At 39.8% G+C, this 20,700-nt stretch overlaps 1 protein-coding gene across 4 annotated transcripts in view; it reads left to right on the plus strand.

The window, feature by feature from the left end:
• SH3RF2 (SH3 domain containing ring finger 2) overlaps window positions 1–20,700 on the plus strand; it is a 147,879-nt gene that overhangs the window by 53,046 nt on the left and 74,133 nt on the right. For all 4 annotated transcript variants that reach the window (XM_064366471.1, XM_064366473.1, XM_064366472.1 and 1 more), the window contains exons 3-5: window positions 8,215–8,484; window positions 12,029–12,124; window positions 19,323–19,637. In XM_064366471.1, the coding sequence (XP_064222541.1) occupies window positions 8,215–8,484; window positions 12,029–12,124; window positions 19,323–19,637 (681 nt within the window). The remainder of the gene's footprint in view (window positions 1–8,214; window positions 8,485–12,028; window positions 12,125–19,322; window positions 19,638–20,700) is intronic.

Consider the following 20,700-nt stretch of genomic DNA (forward strand, 5'->3'; position numbering starts at 1 on the left):
ATATATGGAAAGTGCAGTAGGTCAATAATGTAAGAAAAATGTCTGTGGCCTGGCAGAACCCCAATAAATGTTAATTTCCTTTGCTCTTCAGAGTCATTCACTCTCCCTGTCTCTTCCCCTCACTCCACCCCTTCCTGCTTCCCTCTGCCCTGCTTTGCACTATGGAAGCCAATGTTTTCTGTCAGTATGACCATAGAAATGAGAATACCAGAGGAGGGATTGTCCAAAATGATGAGAAAGAAGAAAGAGGGTCTTTCTTCTTTCTGTTAAAAATAGAATTTATATATAGTTCATTTCTACAACATTTATTTATATTGGGGGAGATGGAGAAAAGATGAAAATAGGTATTTAGTACTATTTTAGGGTTTCAAGGTTTTGGCATCTTCAAAGGAATTTGAGAATTTTGTGCAATTTTAGTTTAATATACTCTCTCAGTAAGTCATTAAGTCAGCCACTTGCACTGCAAATATCTTTCAGAAGAAGAAAAGAAAGAAAGCAGCCTAGCAATTTACAAAGCCTATGTCAAAACTCCATTTATTGCCACACTTTTGAGTTAGAATAAGATATAGCTTAGACCTACAGTAGCATCCAACTTGGTGAGGAAGCTTGGTAAAAATGCAGCTACTTGGATCCCACTCCAAGAGATTCTGATCAAATCAGTCAGGAGTTGGATCAAGGCATTCGCATTTTTAACACCTCCCAGAATCTCATACAGGGAAATCACAGATTATATTTTAAGAAACAGGCCTGGCGCAATGCCTCACACCTATAATCCTAACACTTTGGGAGGCTGAGGCGGGTGGATCACTTAAGCTTAGGAGTTTGAGACCAGCCTGAACAACATGGTAAAACCCTGTCTCTGCAAAAAATACAAAAGTTAGCCAGACATGGTAGTGAACACCTGTAGTCCCAGATACTTGGGCTGAGGCAGGAAGATCACTTAACCTGGGAGGCTGACGCTACAGTGGCTGAAACCATGACATTGCACTCCAGCCTGTGTGACAAAGTGAGACCCTGTCTCAAAAAAAGAAAAAGAAAAGAAATGCAGGCTTGGGCTTGGGGATAGAACTGAGTTCAAATCCTAAATTCACCATTTTCTAGCTTTGTGAACTTGGGCAACTTTTAAATTTTTTGTATTAGTCTGTTTTCATATTGCCGATAAAGATATATCCAAGACTGGGTAATTTACAAAAGAAAGAGGTTTAATTGGACTTACAGTTCCACGTGGCTGGGGAAGCCTCACAATCATGTCAGAAGGCAAGGAGGAACAAGTCACATCTTACATGGATGGCAGCAAGCAAAATGAGAGAGCTTGTGCAAGGGAACTCCTTTTTTTAAAACCATCAGCTCTCATGAGACTTATTCACTATCATAATAACAGCACAGTAAAGACTTGCCCCCACGATTCAATTACCTCCCACTGGGTCCCTCCCACAACACATGGAAATTCAAGATGAGATTTGGGTGGGGACATAACCAAATCACATCATTCCACCTGGCCCCTCTCAAATCTCATGTCCTCATATTTCAACACCTATCATGCCTTCACAACAGTTCCCCAAAGTCTTAACTCATTTCAGCATTAACTCAAAAGTCCACAATCCAAAGTCTCATCTGAGATAAGGCAAGTCCCTTCCACCTATGAGTCTGTAAAATCAAAATTACTTACTTTCTACAGTGGGGGTACAGGAATTGGGTATATACAGCCATTTCAAATGGGAGAACTTGGCCATAACAAAGGAGCTACAGGCCTCATGCCAGTTCAGATTCCAGTGGAGCAGTCAAATCTTAAAGCTCCAAAATGATCTCCTTGACTCCATTTCTCACATCCAGGTCATGCTGATGCAAGAGGTGGGTTCCCATGGCCTTGGGAAGCTCTGCCCCTGTGGCTTTGGTATTGTGCCTTAATACCAGCCTGTGAAAGCACCCTCCCTCCCAGCTGATTTCACAGGCTGGTGTTGAGTGTCTGCAGCTTTTCCAGGCACAAGGTGCAAGCTGTCAGTGGATCTACCATTCTGGGGTCTGGAGAACTGTTGCCCTCTTCTCACAGCTCCACTAGACAGTGCCCCAGTAGGGACTCTGTGTGGGGGATCCAACCCCACATTTCCCTCCTCCACTACCCTAGCAGAGGTTCTCCATGGGAGCCCCACCCCTGCAGCAAAATTCTGCCTGGACATCCAGGCATTTCCATATATCTTTTGAAATCTAGGCCGAGGTTTCCAAACCTCAATTCTTGACTTATATGTACTCACAGGCTTAATACCACATGGAAGCTGGCAAGGCTTGAGGCTTGCACCCTCTGAAGTCACAACCCAAGCTCTATATTGGCCCCTTTCAGCCACAGCTGGAGCAGCTGCGACACAGGGCATCAAGTCCCTAGGCTGAACACAGCATGGGGACCCTCAGCCTGGCCCATGAAACCACTTTTTCATCTTAGGTCTCCAGGCCTGTGATGGGAGGGGCTTCCATGAAGACCTCTGATCTGCCCTGGAGACATTTTCCCCATTGTCTTGGGGATAACATTCAACTCATTACTTATGCAAATATCTGCAGCCTGCAGCCAGCTTGAATTTCTTCTCAGAAAATGGGATTTTCTTTTTTATCACATTGTCAAACTGCAAATTTTCAAAAATTTTATGCTCTGCTTTCCTTATAAAACTGAATACCTTTAACAGCACCCAAGTCGCATCTGGAATGCTTTGCTGCTTTCACCAAATACCCTAAATCATCTCTCTCAAGTTCAAAGTTCCACAAATCTCTATGGTAGGGGCAAAATGCTGCCAGTCTCTTTGCTAAAACATAACAAGAGTTACCTTTGCTCCAGTTCCCAAAAAGTTCTTCAACTCCATCTGAGACCACCTCAGCCTGGACCTTATTGTTCATATCACTATCAGCATTTTTATCAAAGTCATGCAACAAGTCTCTAGGAAGTTCCAAACTTTCCCACATTTTCCTATCTTCTTCTGAGCCTTCCAAACTTTTCCAGCCTCTGCCTGTTAACCCAGTTCCAAAGTTTCTTCCACATTTTCAGGTATTTTTCAGCAACAACCCACTCTACTGGTAACAATTTACTGTATTAGTCTGTTTTCATGTTGCTGAGAAAGACATGCCTCAGACTGGGAAGAAAAAGAGGTTAAATTAGATTTACAGTTCCACATGGATGGGGAGGCCTCAGAATCATGGCAGGAGGCAAAAGGCAGTTCTTACGTGGTGGTGGCAAGACAAAATGAGGAAGAAACAAAAGCAGAAACCCTTGATAAATCCATCAGATCTCATGAGACTTATTCACAATCACGAGAACAGCATAGGAAGAACTTGCCCCCATGATTCAATTACCTCTCAGCAGGTCCCTTCCACAACATGTGGTAATTCAAGATGAGATTTGGATAGAGACACATCCAAACCGTTTCATTCTCTGATCTCATTTTTTTTATCTGAAAATTGACACTTGAAATAATACACACCTCAAAGGTTGTTGTGAGAATTAGAGAGTGGTTAGCAAAGAGAATTAGAGCACTTAGCAAGGAATCTGGCACAAGGAAGAACCATTCAGTAAAGGTTAGCTATTGATATTATCATTATCATGCAAAGCCAAAAGGACCTGGATCTTTTCTACTTTATCTTTTTATTCTTCCTTTCTTTCCTTTTCTCTTTTCTGATTTTTTTCCATAAATCAAAAAATAAAAAAAGAAAACCTACAATGCATTCAGCAAGGTAGAAGTTTATTTAGCTCTCAGGCAAAAATCCAGGATGGGTGCGGCAGCTCTGAAACCCAGGCTTCTTCCCTCCCTATTAGGTGTGGCCCCCATCCTCAATATTCAAGATGGCAGCTAGAGCTCTAGGGATCGTGTCTGCATTCCACATAGCAAGAGGGAGGAGAGGAAAAGAAAACTCTGAAGTTTTGTTTTCCTAAAGGTTTCTTACTCAGGAAGTTTTATTCCTAAAGGTTGCTTACATCTACGCTGGCCGGGACTTAATCACCAGAGAGGCTGAAAATGTGACCAATATTCCAGGTAGTCATGCACCCATAAAAATGTGATTAGTATTACAATGGAAAATTGAGAGAAAGAAATATGGAGGGACAACTATTGTTCCCTGATGTACCCAACCCTAGAAGTCTAACAGATTTGAGTCATTCCCCAGAAATCCATTCTCATCCAGCTTTTACCTGCTTATTTCTCAGATAGGGAACACCTTCTCCAAAAAAGGCAGTTGCATAGTTTGCTTATCCTACTCAGCTTGGCCTTCTTTCTTTCTAAATTCCTCTTATACTTTTTACCCCTCATCCACCAACATCATTCATTTTCTTTTGACTGTCCAATTTTAATAAGCAATACAATTATTTTATTGTAGAAAAGTTGAAAACACAGCTAGGCACTTAGGAATAAAGCGTTTTTACAGTATTCAAAAATCATACCACTTAGCAATAACCACTTCTAAAATATTGGCCTATAGTCATCTAGTATTTTCCCCAGGTGAAAATATACATGTGTATTTATAATGAAAATCTAGTTTACGTAATTGTTCTTAACCCCTTCCGTTACACTTAATGGTATATTATCAGTATCATTCAATGTTATTAATTATAGATAGATTGATACATCATCAATTTTAATGACTGCAAACTTTTTCATTGTATGGGTGTGTAATAATTTATTTAACCAATTCCTTGTTTATTCCACAGCATTTTTTAAACCCCCTAGTACATACATCTTTGCTCATTTGTCCACCAGTTTCCTGGGGATGAGCTGTATTCCTGTGGTTTTCTCACCCCTGGGGTCTCCTTACCATATGTGCAGACCAGCAGGAAAGGACAGCTCAACCATTCCATCAGCAAAGTAATGTTAGGTCTTGTCTCTACTTCTGAGCTGCTTGGAATTTTTTTTTCAAATGAACATTGCAGATTCAGGAGATCCATGAAGACCTAAATTAATGCCTCTCTATACCCCAATATATGACTAGCAAGACTATGAATAGCAAGACTGCTACAATGAGAGGGGACTACATAATCCCACTGTGTGGAAAAGCACAAAATAAAATATGACCCTAGGTGACTGAAGCACTTCCTCTTAAACATAATCTGTTAGAACTTGCAGTTTGTCAAACTGACTTCAAGCAAGACTGGAGTAAAGCCATTTCTATGTGGAAAAAAAAACAATTTTAATTAGTAAAATTGTATTTGACTGAAATAATTATTTAGACAACTGATTTGACAAATGATTATGCTTGATCTGATTTTTTTTAAAACAAACAATCGATCTCTCACTAATTGTTTCTTTGTGTCAGTTGAGCTTCCTAATGATCCAAATGCTCATTTTATAAATGAATACAGTTCAGGAAAGACTGAGTAACTTGGCCATGATTACACAAATGGAAAGAAGTGGAGCCAGAATTCAAAATCAGTATTCAAACCCAGAGTCACTGACTCCACGCTCATAGATGTGGAGTCAAGTTCCCAACCCTGCTGCTGGCATAGTGATTAAGAAAAAGGGCTCTAGCATCAGGTAGTCTAAGTTCATGTCCCATATCTGCCATTTCTCAGTTGTGTCATCTTATGCAAGTTAATAAATCACTCTATGTGTCTGTCATCCTGTCTTATAAATGGAGATAATGAGTGTCTAACTCCAAGAGCTACAAAATGAGATGATCCACATACACATTTAGCACATAGGAAGTACTCAGTAATTAGTTATTAATATTATGCAGGTGCCGTCTGAAAACCTATTAGTTATTAATATTATGCAGGTGCCGTCTGAAAACCTTGGCCGAAAGGGTCGTAGACATGGTGGCCATCAGGGTTCAGGTATACCTGTAAAGGTATATTACACAGGTAAACTCGTATCATGGTCATTTGTTGTGCAGATTATTTCATCACCCAGCAATCAGTGAGACTTCCTGTTGCTCTTCGTTCTCCCCAGCATTTACCATTGTCAGTGTTTCAGATTTTCACCCTGCTAGTAGATGGGAAAACTGACAACCATGCCTGCGGGTCCGATATATGCATCTGTAAGTGTGCATGCAGCCAAAGAAGAGGAATCCAAAAAGCAGCTTGTGAAACCAGAGCAGCTCCCAGTATATGCTGCACTATCGCTCCATTCTAAATATATTGAAAAGCAGCCTGGTCATTTACAAATGGGCTTTGCTTCCATCCGCACTGCAACTGGTCATTATATTGGCTGGTACAAGGTACAAAAGCAGCATAAAAGAGTCACTCCCTAAACCTAAAGAAAAAACTAAGCTAGGATCCTCTGCCGAAATAGAAGTGCCTGCCAAAACAACTCACGTCTTGAAACACTCAGTGCCCTTGCCGACAGAACTCAGCTCTGAAGCAAAGACCAAATCAGAATCCACCTCAGGTGCTACACAGTTTACGTCTGACCCCAGGCTCATGGATCACAGGCAGTCCCACCCAGAAGACATAGATACGTACAGCACTAGAAGCTGAAGTAGACCGCATAGAGAGACTACATAGGAAACTACAAGATGTGTGAAGTTGCAAATAATGATGAAAAAAATCACATCGTGGGTAACTGATACATAGAGTATTACTTAAACCAAGTTTTTCCCTTACCTCTCCAAATGTGCAGTTCGATAAATTACATAAGTGGTTAACACACAAACTCTGAATGCAATCCAAACAATATTAAATGATTGATGAGGAGACATAGGTAGAAATATTAGCTTGCATTTGATGACCTTTAAGGGCATTTATTTTTAAAAAATGAGGATATGAACTGCAGTGAGACTAAAATCTGAAAATGCATATATGTATGTATAAAGACATACATATTTATATGTATAAATGTGTTTCTGCTCTACCTTTCCCACATTAATGTCAGTTAAACTAGAATGGTGTGTGGAAAGAGGTGTTTCCCGCTGGTTTTTGTTGCTGTTGTTGCCATTTTGTTTTGTTTTCCATGTCCTATAGCTGGAATAAAATATCCATGTTTTATGGGAAAAAAATATTATGCAGGTATACCCCAGAGATGGTGTAGGTTCAGTTCCAGACCACTACAATAATGCTAATACCATAATAAAGCAAGTCAATCAAATTTTTTTATTTCCCAGTGCATATAAAATACACTGTAGTCTATTAAGTGTGCAGTAGCATTATGCCTAAAAAAAAATCGAACTTAATTTAAAACACTGTATTACTAACAAAAAAGTTAATGATGATTTGAGCCTTCAGCAAGTTGCCATCTTCTTGCTGGTGGTGGGTCTTGCCTCAATATTGATGGTTTGCAGCTTCACCTTGCATTTTTAAGTTATAGAGACAGCTTCTTTTCTTTAACCTCAGACAATCTCAGCTAGCTTCAAACTTTTCTTCTGCAGCTTCCACACCTCTCTCAGCCTTCATAGAATTAAAGAAAGTTAGGATCTTGATCTGAATTAGGCTTTGGCTTAAGGGTATGTTGTGGTTTGTTTGATCTTCTACCCAAACGAGTCAAACTTTCTCCATATTAGCAATAAGGCTGTTTCACTTTCTTATCATTTATGTGTTCACTGCGGTAGCACTTCTAATTTCCTTCAAGAACTTTTCCTTTGCATTCACAACTTGGCTAACTGTTTGTCACAAGAGGCCTAGCTTTTGGCCTATCTCAGCTTTAGTCATGCCTTCCTCACTAAGATTAATCATTTCTAGCTTTTGATTTAAAGTGAGAGATGTGCAACTCTTCCTTTCACTTGAAAATGTGTAGGCCATTGTAGGGTTATTAATTGGCCTCATCTTAGTATTTTTGTGTCTCAGAGAATAGGGAGGCCCAAGGAGAGGGAGTGAGATGGGAGAATGGCCAGTTGGTGGAGCAGTCAGAACAAAAACATTTATTGACGAAGTTTGCTGTCTTGTACGGGCAGTTTGTGGCACCCACCCCCCAACCCAGGCATTACAATAGTAACATCAAAGATTGCTGATTACAGATCACCATAGCAGAGATAATAATAATGAAAAAGGTTAACATATTTAAAGTTAATAACAGTTACCAAAATATGACACAGAGACACAGAGTCAGCACGTGGTGTTGGAAAAATTGCACCAATAGACTTATTCAGCACAGGTTGCCATAAATTTTGATTTGTAAAAAACTCAATATTTGCAAAGCATGTTAAAGCAAAGTATAATAAAAGGGGGAATGCTTGTATCTTCTGTTCCTCCAGACTCTAAGCTAAGTAGATATTTGAGCTAAGTATGTATTTTATTGATCTGTGCCATTGCAGGTGCCTCGAGCAAAGGCCTTATGCAACTACAGAGGGCAGAATCCTGGTGACCTAAGGTTTAACAAGGGAGATGTCATTCTTCTCCGGAGACAGCTTGATGAGAATTGGTACCAGGGGGAAATCAACGGCATCAGTGGGATCTTCCCAGCCAGCTCTGTGGAAGTCATCAAGCAGCTGCCCCAGCCACCCCCGCTGTGCAGGGCCCTCTACAACTTTGACCTACGAGGCAAGGACAAGAGTGAGAACCAGGATTGCCTCACCTTCCTCAAGGTAGGATTCTGGGTGGCCACGAGTCATCTAGGACCACATAGAGACCAGAGCAGAACCAGAGTTGCTTGTTTAACATTTGCTGATTTTAAAAAATTATATATTAAATATATATTATTGTTTATATTTATTCTTTTATGCATAAAATATATTTTATGCATAAAATATATTTTATGCATGAATTATATATGTAATATGTGTGTACGATTCAAACTACATGCAAGTGAAATCTCTACAGAAATCTACAAATAAGTGATAGAAATCTGTGAGCCTTTTTTATTGTAATTACAAAAGTATGCACTCATTCACTCATTCATTCATTCATTCTATCAGTTTTGAGTACTTACTCTTTGCAGGTGCTGGGAATAAGACACGAATAAGTCAGTCTTTGCTCTCCTGGCAGAGTAATGGGAAGAACAGATATGTGGACAGAAAATCACAAACAATTTGATAACATGCTATGTAAAACTATGCCCCTACCTCTTTATCATGTATGTGAAAGGGTATTCTTGCTGACCAAGTTATGGTTACTTAATTCTACTCATTTACAACATTCTATCTTGTTGTAAACATCACATTCAAAACACTGCAGACACACATAACAACATAATCATGCCTTTCTACATAAATAACCTCTTACAAGACATATTTTTCAAACATTAATTACCCTAAGATTTCTTGTGCCTCTGTTTTTCATTAGATGATTCCCCACCATTTGCAAGTAATGACAGTTCTACTAAAGTCTACACTACTTTAACTCTCTGTATTCAGTACTTGTTATTCCATAAACATTCACATCTCTCATAGAAACTACAGTTGGAATTATTTTCATTCTTCACTACTGGTGATAAGTAGATATAGAAAGTGGCACTGTTACAATAGTTTAGCCAAGGTCTTTTGTTTTGCAAAATATTTTTATTCCACCACCACCAGAAAGGAGATTTACTTCAGGTTTCCTCAAACTAGACAACCTCTCTGTCCACATTTTGAGATAATGATGTTTATTATTACCTTGGAACCTCAGAGTGAGACTCCTAAGGAAGGTCATTCTACAGCCCAAACAGCAAAGTTTAGACGTAGACTACAGTTAGAGGAAGGTCAGTTCAATTACACAAATATTTAGTGAGTATTTATTTTGTGCCAGGCATTAGACACACAGCTGGAGGAAGACATAAGCAGGGAGCATCATCGTCTGCCTCTCTGACCCTTTCTGGGAATTTGCAAACTGGGACACTTACTCTACACGCTGACTCATTTTTTGAGCCCATCCATGTGCCAAGCTGGCCATTGGAGATAAAGTGATGAGTCATTGTTCTTACCTTCACAGAGTTGGCAATCTAGTGGAAGAAACACACATATAAATGGGAAATTATGATAAAGAAACTGGAAAAGAGGATTTGACCCATTCTGGAAGGCTGTGGAATACAGAGACTTCTAGGAAATCTCATGGTCTAAACTCAGCACATCCAAATTAAACTTGAGATATTCCTTCCCAAAGTTGCTCTTTTCCTAGTGCTTTCTAGCTCAGTAAATTGTATAATTTATTCAACTTCATATATTTATTTACGCCTGGATGCGTTCAGGAAATATTTATTGCCTGACTACTAAAGGGGAGCCACTGCATTAGGTGCTAGGGACAGCAAAGATTAACAAAGCAGACACAGGCCTTGCATACATGGAGTTTATTGTCTGATAGGGTAGGCAGACATTAAAGAAATAATAACCTCTGGGCGCAGTGGTTCACACCTGTAATCCCAACACTTTGGGAGGCCATGGTGGGCAGATCACTTGAGGTCAGGAGTTCAAGACCAGCCTGACCAACATGGCGAAACCCCATCTCTACTAAAAATATAAAAATTAGCCGGGTGTGGTGGCGCATGCCTATAGTCCCAGCTACTCGGGAGACTGAGGCAGGAGAATCGCTTGAACCTGGGAGGTGGAGGTTGCTGTGAGCCAAGATTGCACCATTGTACTCAGCCTGGGCAACAGAGCAAGACTCCATCTAACAACAACAAAAAAAGGAATAACCTATAAATGCATAATTGCAAATGTGTAAGAGCAGGAACCCCAACCCCTGGACCACCAACCAGTACTAGTCTGTGGCCTATTAGGAAACAGGCCGCACAGCAGGAGGTGAGCGGGGTAAGCAAGCAAACCTTCATCTGTATTTAAAGTTGCTCCCCATGGGTTGCATTATTGCCTGAGCTCCACCTCCTATCAGATCAGTGGCAGCAATTAGATTCTCATAGGAGCATGAACCCTATTTTGAACTGCGCATGCAAGAGATCTAAGTTACGTGCTCCTTATGAGAATCGAATGCCTGATGATCTGAGGTGGAGCAGTTTTATCCTGAAACTATCCCCTATCTCCCTACCCTCTCTCCCTACTCCCTACCCACTGCGTCCATGGAAAAATTGTCTTTCACGAAACTGGTCCCTGGTGCCAACAAGACTGGGTACCGCTGTGTAAGAGGAAGCTAAGAAAGGGTATAATGCAGTAACAGATTTAGATTTGAATTAATCCTAATTCCTGAGGAGCATGGAACATAATGTCAGAGAGATCAGAAGGTCTTTAGTGGATGAATATACAGGTTGAACTTGATAAATGTTGTATGGACATGGTAAGGTGTTCCTAAAATGGTATTAAGTAAAAAAAAAAAAAAAAAAAAAAAAATCCATTTCCCATATGGCTTCATTGTGTGAGGTACAGGAACAGGCAAAATAAATGTATAGTACTAGAAGTCAGAGTAGTGGTTGCCTCTTAATAGGTGGTGGGAAAGGGCACAAAGGAACCTCCTGGATGCTGGGGATATTCTATGTCTTCATCTGAACAGGGATTTCATGGATATATTCAAATGTAAAATTTCTCAAGATTTGTGCACTTCATTATATGCATGTGTGTATGTTTTTGGAAAGTTTTTTAAAAAATGTACATTTATATATGTGTATGTTTTGTCTTGATAGAAAAGAATCTAGAAAAAATGTGTTATTTAAGCTGTTGACAATGATTGTACCTTTATTGTGGTATAATATTTTCCTTGTTTTGCTTATCTGCATTTTCAAATGTTTCTACAAATTTACATATAACCTTTTGTAGTAAGAAAAATCTGAACAAAAAGTTGCTTTATGTTTGATGCATTAAAAATTGAATACATTCTGAAAAGTCTTCTAAATGAGCATAAAATTCATTTTTCTTTTTGCAAAGCTAAAAGTGCTTCTCCCTATGGCTTCCATCTTGATTTTTCTATCAGATAAATTTAAGTGAAAAGCTTGAACCCTCCTGGTGATTAAAAATTGGAACATTTCTAAGTTTTCCTATTGGATTCTATTGATTCTCCAAATTATTTCTACTCCCCTATGGTCTTGGTGACACAAATACTGCCCTTTATGAAGAAAGTTCATTTTAGCAAAAAGACTTCCCAAATAAATCAAGCACAAGCTATATTCCTCACACCTTACACCATCGGAGACTCCAAACTGATCTCTGCTGAAAGCTTCTACTGCCTGAAAATGAAAGTAAATGCTGACCATGAGACTTTCTCTTTCAGGATGATATCATCACTGTGATCAGCCGAGTGGATGAGAACTGGGCAGAAGGCAAGTTAGGAGATAAAGTAGGCATCTTCCCTATCTTGTTTGTAGAGGTACGTGAGTATCAAGTCTACATCTGATTCACGCTTATACAGAAATAAGCATGTGCTACAGTGATGCCTGAGAACAATTCCTATTTGATAGGAGGCTTATTTCAGAACTAAAATCTCTAAAGAATAGATGCCAGACAATAATACCTAATTCTGGCAAGAGTCTGGGGAAATGAGTGAAATCTCTCATATGCAAACTAAAATAAACTTACACCAAAAGTATTAAAACTGTGTGCCTCCTATGAGTTCACAAGTCTACATCTGAGAGTTTATTGTAAGAAAATATTTAAATAAGTATGCGAAGACAGATATATAAAATGTTCAAAAATGTTCACAATAACATTAGGTGATGATGTATAATTATAAAAAAACAGAAGTACTCTAAATATTCAATAATAAGGACTTCATTTTTAAAAATTGTGGTGATGAAAAAAGTGTCTCTCAATGGAGAATACTATAATATACGGAGAATAATATTTAATATCATAAAGTATTCGATGTTATGGAAAGATTTATGATTCATTGTTAAGCTTTTTAAAAGTTTAATAGGTATACAGTTTCAGATTTGCAGGATAAAAGAGCTCTAAAGATGTATTTCATAACAGTGTGAATATACGTAACACTGCTGAACTGTACACTTAAAAATGGCTCAGAAGGTAAATTTTATATTACATGTCTTTTATCACAATAAAAAAAATAAGTTGGACCAGATGGAACCAGCTTTATAAATATATGTGTGTTTATATAAATGGATAAAGGACAGGAGAAGTATATGTATCAAAATGTTAACATTTTATGATCACTAGAGGGTGAGATTCTAGATGCTTTTCATTTTCTTCTGCCAACTTGTATTTTCTAAATCTTCTGAAATTAGCATATATTTATTACTTCTGGTTTTTAAAGAAAAATTTTTTTATAAAAAGAAAGAAAACATGCTAAGTTATCTGTGTCTCCAGTATAATAATATAACCGGTCAGTGCCTAACCTCATTAACCATGAGCCTCACTTTAGCTTGAAGCAAATCATTACATATTTAAGAGAGTTATTGGCTGGGTGCGGTGGCTCACACCTGTAATCCCAGCACTTTGGGAGGTTGAGGCAGGTGGATCACGAGGTCAAGAGATCGAGACCATCCTGGCCAATATGGTGAAACTCCATCTCTACTAAAAAATAGAAAAATTAGCTGGGCATGGTGGCGTGCACCTGTAGTCCCAGTTACTCGGGAGGCTGAGACAGGAGAATTGCTTGAACCTGGGAGGCAGGGGTTGCAGTGAGCCAAGATGGCACCACTGCACTCCAGCCTGGTGCCTGGCAACAGAGTGAGACTCTGTCTTAAAAAAAACAAAAAACAGAAGTTTCATTGTTTAACTGCATTTATTAGGTGTTTAACATGCATAAAGCCTTAAAAATGAGTAGTGGAAAGCTATGAAAGAAGTAAAAGGTGTGCTGTCCACCCTGGGGGTTGGAGGGTTTGAAACAGAACAGACCACAATGGAGAAGCAACCAATTCTTCTAATCGTAAGAGCTAAAGCAGGTTCTGAAATGAATGGCATACCCAGCGCATTGCACAGCTTTCAGGGTTCTCTATAACTCCTCTACTCGATCAGTGCTGAAGGAAGGGTTGGAGGAAGGGTCCAGAGAGGCTGGTCTTCTTACTGTCTCTATTAAACTCATTCCTACTTCTCATTCCTAATGCTTTTTCTCTTGCTGGGGCCCCTTTCAGATATACCACCCAATTCTCTTTACCTATTCAAATTTCACTTATTTATAAGGCTCAAATAGAAACCCACTTTCTCTATAAAATTTCAGCAAGTAGTTAAACCCTCAATGGTCTCTTTCCTCACTGAATATCTGATGAGTGTGTTAGTTGTACTTCACAGGCTAACCTAACACAGAACAGGCACTCTGTTTTTAAAAAATTAGCTTAACAAGTGAATGAATGGAAAATGATTCAGAAAGTAGTCAAAGCTCCCAAGGGGGAAAAAAAAGTAAAGAGCAAACCATTCAGTGTAACCCTATCCTAAACATATATTTAATTAATCAACTAATTTTTCATTGAGTGCCTGCTATGCCAGGACCTGTGCCTAGTTCAAAAGACACAAGACAAACATGGGTCCCTGCCCTGAGAGACTGTAAAGTCAGAAAGTATTCCAGTAGTTACAAGTGTGATGAATCATGTAAAGACTGAAGAAGCCAGGTATAGTGGCTCATGGCTGTAACCCCAACACATTGGGGGCCAAGGTGGGAGGCTTGCTTGAGCCCGAGAGATTGAGACCAGCTTGAGCAACATGGTGAAACTCCCATCTCTACAAAAAACTTATAAACTAGCCAGGTATGTTGGCCCACACTTGGTCCCAGTTACTCCAGAGGCTGAGGCAGGAGAATTGTTTGAGCCCAGGAGGTCGAGGCTGCAGTGAGCCGTGATTGTGCCACTATACTCTATCCTGGATAACAGAGCAAGATCCTATCTCAAAAAAGAAAAAGAAAAAAAAAAAAGACTGAAGTAGAGGAAACTATTAGGAAGTTATGATATGCAACTTACCTGGGCAGAAAGTCAGCAAATGTCACTTATGCCAAGATCTGACAGATAGAAAAGTAAGTATGGAAGGAAGAGCATTTTAGGTAATGGAGGTAGCATGTGCAAAAGTCCTGCAGAATGAGGAGGTAAAGTGTAGCCAGGGGAAAACGGAAGTACCAGAGCTGGAGCTTAGAGAGTAAAAGAAGAACAAAAAGTGAAGCCAGGGAAGGAAATGTAAGGCAGATGACAGAGGACTTCGTAAACCATCCTGTGTAGTCCAGATAGGCTAGGTTATGCTGTGGCAATAAACAGCATCAAAGTCTAAGTGGCTTAACAAAGAAAAATAGTATTCCTCACCTACATTCCATGTTCAGTGTGGAATGATGAGGGGTTCTGCTCACATAGTCACTCAGGATCCCAGACTAGGAAGTCCACCTGTTCCAGATGATGCATCTTGTAGCTGCATCATCTGGAATAGGTGGACTTCCTAGTTTCCACAGTAGGGATGCATGAAAAAGAGTGAGTTGTATCAGCAACTAAACACCTCATCTCAGAAGTGATACTTGTCACTCCCACTCACAGCCCATTAACCTGAATCAGTTACATAGCCTGATCTGATTTCAAGTCAGCTGAGAAGTATAAGGGAACACATGAAACATTGGATATCATTGCATTTGTCATATCATAACAAGTGTGGATTCGACCCAAAAGCCAATAGAAGCCATTGAAAGATTTTTGAAGTGACCAGATTTGGATTTCTTAAAGACTGTCCTGGCTGCAGTAGGAGGAATGATTTGAGGAGGAGAGAGAAAAAAAGCAGAAAGTCCAGTTAGGAGGCTCCTGCATTGCCCAGTTAGATGACTGTGGATTAGACCAGGATGTTCAGGGACATTTCAGGAGGTAGAATCCAGAGGACTTTGGGATTGACAGAGGCAGGGATAGAGAAGAAAAGTGGTCAAGGACAGCCCTACTTCTTGATTTATGGACGTAGGTCAGTGGCAGAGCCATCTGCTGGGTAGGAGCCTTTTCTGAGAAGGAAGTTACTATGATTCGGAAACAATGGTTGACTCTCCAAGGACAGAGATCAGCTGCAATTAGTACCTCATTGGACCCATAGGAGGTACTTAAGTATTTATGGAAATTGTTGCCTTGTCTACTGCATTATCTTGAGATGCTTCTTCATAACTCTGGGAAAGCGGGGAGGCACCACTCATCTTATTATCCATTTCTGAAACCCATTTTCCCAAAACTTCTCCATTTAATGATTATTCATTTGGATACACTTTCCTACCACTTCACCTCTAAAATTAGCAAATACAAGAACCATCAGGATTATTATTAAACTAGCCAGTGCTTCATTTGTTCTCCTAATTGCTTGAAGGGGAAAAAGATAATCAAGTGGTTGTTCTAATCTGGAAACTTGGTTTTCAAAAATTACCTGATATCTAAATTGTGCTTTTTAAAGCAGCACTTAAATTTTGACTTCGGTCATTTCATTAAGACTAGCACTTGCTGAGATCTCTTTAAATAAGTTTTGAATTGCCAGTGCCATGCAAAGCAATTAGAAGGAAGGGAGTCTTTCTTATGAGCATGGTGTGTGTGTGTGTGTGTGGTGTGTGTGTGTGTAGTGTGTGTGTGTTTTGGCATAAACAGGCTTTTTCTTGTTAATATATCATTTTACTTATTGAATTGCACCTACATTAAAAGGTGATAAAATAAAACAAAGGCTCAGCCTATGCTCATTCTTATCAGGACTCCTCCAATGGAGCCTACCTGGGTTATATGAACTTTGCTCAGCCCAATGAGCCTCGACAATATTGTTTCAAATGAGTGGGTGCAAATCTAAGAGACTTGCAATTCTTCCCCAACAGAGCTATTAATCATGTTGGCAGAGGACAGGGCAGATGCAGAGTCTCCAGGGGCCCTTTGTCAGTGTTGATGTTAGAAAAGCTGAAGGTGGTGCTCACCTGGGGACAGAACAATTAGGTAGAAGCAGAAAAATTTAACTTATTTCATTATAGCCATGAATGGCTGTATAAAGAACTTTACTCATTCAATTCAGAGCGTATATTGCCCTTTTACTGGGGGAACAATGGAGGGGCAGGTGCCCTGGGTCCTATAAGTCATTTTTTCTAGTTCAGGCTGCCATCAGAGCTTGCCTAAACAATTTCAATAACTTCCTAATTGGCCTCCCTACTTCTGTTCTGGCATTTCTAAATAACAGCCAAAACGAGCTTTTTATTTCTTTTTTTTTAATTTACGTACAGAAAAATTTACTTTTTAACATCTAGTTCTATAAATTTTAATAAATACATACAATTGTGTAACCACACCACAATCAAGACATAGAATAGTTCCAACAGCTGCCCTGAAATTTCGCATGCTGCCCTTTTATAGTCAATTTCTTCCCCAACTCATAACCACTGGCAACCACCAGTCTGTTTTCTGCTCCTGTAGGTTTCTTTCTCCAGAATGTCATATAAATGGAATCATACAGAATGTAGCTTTTTGAGTCAGGCTTCCTTCATTTTGCATGATGCATTTGGGATTATCCATGCTGTTTCATGTATTAGTAGTTAATTCCTTTTTGATGTTGAGTAGTATTCTATTGTATAGATGTGCCAGAGTTTGTTCATTCACCTCTTGAAAGACACTGGAGTTGTTTTCCAACTGTTGGCAACTATGCATAAAGCTGCTATAATCATTTTCATACTGGTTTTTGAGTGGGCACAAGTTTTCCTTTCTCTTGGGTAATTACTTAGGAGTGGAATTGCTGGGTCAGATGCTAAATGTATGTTTAACTTTCTAAGAAACTGCCAAACAGTAGCATGAGCTTTTAAAGGCATAAATCAGATCATATCACTCCTCTACCTAAGTCCTGCCAAATACTTCCTATTATACATAGAATAAAATGGAACCCTCCCTGACTCTTGTGATTGGCCCCTGCCTATCTCTGTGGCTTCTTTTATCATCTTCTCCTCACATGCTCTGTTCCAGCCTTCTCTCTGTTTCTTTCTTCTTTCTCTCAAGCAAGCTGAGCCCTTTCCCTCTTTAGGACGTTCACGCTAGCTTATAGTGTGAACATGCCCTCTTTGGGCATGTTCTAACCTCCATTTTTACATAGCTAGCTCCTTGTTGACATTTGTTGCTTCAGCTTAAGTGCCACCTTCTCAGATCTTCCTCGACCCCCTAATTTACAGCAGCTGCCTCCCCCAGTCGCTCTCTATCACATCAGAGCACTTATTATTAAATGATGTTTTCTTGTTTACATGCTGTCTCTGTCATTTATAAGTCATCCCTTCCAGGCCTCGGCCTTCTTATCTTTAAAGTAGACATAATAATACTCATTCCCCTTCTTGATGAGGTTTTCACAATATTATAAGCTTCTTGAGGCAAGAAACATGTCTTCTTTAAAATTTTCTTTTTAAGAAATTATTCCTCAACAAAAGCCATATTCAATAAAATTTGCTATCTCAGCTATTTTAATCCTCTGTACATTGTCACTAAAAAGTCCTTTAATGGGCAAATTTCCTTTACCTCTATAGTTGGATTTCTACATTAGAATGAGATGTGGTTTTAGAGGGCAACTGGTAACAATAATAAAAATGGAAATTTAGGTAATCATTCTAAAATTTTAGAGTTATTGCACTAACCCTTGTTTGTCAACATGTTTCAGATTTCCAAAGAAAATGAACCCACAGGGGCCCTCAGTGAATAGGGTACTCAAAATATTATTATATATTTCTTGTGAGAATTGACCAATATATTAGGGAAGACAGACATAACACAGTGGTGTACTGTAGCTGGCTGGAACTAGATCACAAGAGCTGGTTGTTACATTTTCAGGAATTTTGCCAGCCAGTTGTTAAACCATTGGGTGGCCTGGAAAACTTCACAAATTAGGACTTGTTTTCTTTCTTGCTTGCTACTTTTTGTTTTTGACAGCTGATTTACCAACACATCACTGGCCAAGAGATATAGAACAAGGAAGAATGGTGATGACATGAACATATTTAGAGGAAATAGTAAAAGATAGTCAGCATAAGGATTCAGGGTACTGAATGCACTTATATTCTGACTCAAACACATCAAATGTATAAATTTGAGCAACTTCATTCACTCATTATTCCACAAACACTAAGTATCTACTCTGCGGTACAGGAGAGAATCATGTGTAGAAAAAGAAAGTCCCTGCAACCCATGTAGCCTACAGACTAGTCGGGGAAAGCAAGTAAAGGATTGTGGTTTGGAGTGAAAAATGCAATGACTGGGAAGCACAGGGGCTGCTGGGAGCACCAGGAAGGGCAAGGGGATTCCAGGACGGCTACAGGAAGAGGAAGGAAGCCCACTAGGTGAAAAGAGCTGGATATGACTGGGAAAAATGGGTAAAAACAGAATACTCTCAGCCAGGAAGGAGCATCATGGCTTATTTTTATCCCCTTTGGACCTCAGTAAAAGAGTAATACTTTGCAGGAAAGTTGTGAGAATGCATTGATAGAGCAAAGTCATGAGGATGCACTGATAAAAGATGGAAGCTGTTACTGTGCTCACCAAGGAATGAGCATCTGAGCCAGTGACTGAGGAGGTGGCATCTGACCTGGCTTCACATGGGCGTGGGTAGGAACTGGCTACTCACATTAAATCAAGAAGACAAACTTCTCATTGGACCTTTTGTCTTTTCAGCCAAACCTCACCGCAAGACACCTTCTAGAAAAGAACAAAGGTCGCCAGTCATCCCGTACAAAAAACCTGTCCCTGGTGTCCTCGTCCTCCAGAGGTAACACACCCACCCTCCGTAGGGGCCCAGGGTCCAGGAGGAAGGGGCCTGGGCAGTTTTCCATCACAACAGCCTTGAACACTCTCAACCGGATGGTCCATTCTCCTTCGGGGCGCCATATGGTAGAGATCAGCACCCCAGTGCTCATCAGCTCCAGCAACCCCTCTGTGATCAACCAGCCCGTGGAAAAAGCAGACGTTCCCTCCAGCTCGGCGGGGCAGGTAGGGAAGAAACTCCTGGGATGAGGGCACTTTGGAGCTGGGCAAGTGATTCATACATGTCACAAGCAATATTTGATGTTTAGCACTTGCTAAGCACCCAGAATGCCCTGATAGTAACTAATGCCGTACGTATTGCATGTCAGAATTATATAAACATTTCCTTTTATCCTTGAACAGCCTGCGAATTAGGTGTTATTACTATTATCCCCATTTTACAGATGGGAGAACTGAGGTTTAGAGGGGTTAAACAGCATTTTCCAAATTCTTACAGATACTTTTCTTTCCCTTGCTGAGTGCCATGACATGGTTCCTGTCCCTTAGAGAACTTCCCTCTGAGAAGATGATGGCACCTATTTTCTCAAGAGTGTTTTGGGATCACAATTTAAGATTCACTATCCCATCCTCTGACAATGTATTAGGCATCAGATGGAAAGAAAGCAAAAGAAACTATGGGTTATCTAATGTTCTCAGGACTGGTCACCTACATTTGTAGGACCCAGTGCAAAATGAAAATACAAGTCCTTTGCTCAAAAATGATCAAGAATTTCAAGTGAGAACAGCAGAGCATTAAACCTGTGTGGCTACGCAAGTCACACACTGGTGAAGCCAGCCCTGGGTGTTTCCAGATGGAGCACCTGATAAGATAATGCATGTAAAGTGCCTAGCACCGTGATACCTGCCATATACTAAGCATCCAATAAGCGTTAGCTCTTAATACTATTGTTGTTAACCCTGGTCACTGTATTGCCAACTGAAGAGAGATAAGCCCAGAGTTGGTCATGGCAATCCAGAAGCTGAAGTATTTCTAGCAGCATATGGCTATTTAGGTTGAAGGGTACTTCAAAAGATGAAGGAGTGGAGGTATGAGGCGAAGTAATTAAGAAGAGCCGCATGTTGGGTACTCAGCTGAAAACACTCTTTGGGACCATGCAGGTCGCAACTTGAAAGGACAAAACTCAACTTGCACTGATTGTTTTTTTTTTAAGAAGCCGTAAATCTTGTTTTTAAACATGAATTTCTACCTTGGGATTAAAAGGCTTAATTGGACTCTAATCCCCTTTTA

This window comes from Aotus nancymaae, unplaced genomic scaffold, assembly GCF_030222135.1.
Source record: "Aotus nancymaae isolate 86718 unplaced genomic scaffold, 86718_ANA_hifiasm-v0.15.2.pri h1tg000064l_1, whole genome shotgun sequence".
NCBI classification, from domain to species: Eukaryota; Metazoa; Chordata; class Mammalia; order Primates; family Aotidae; genus Aotus; species Aotus nancymaae.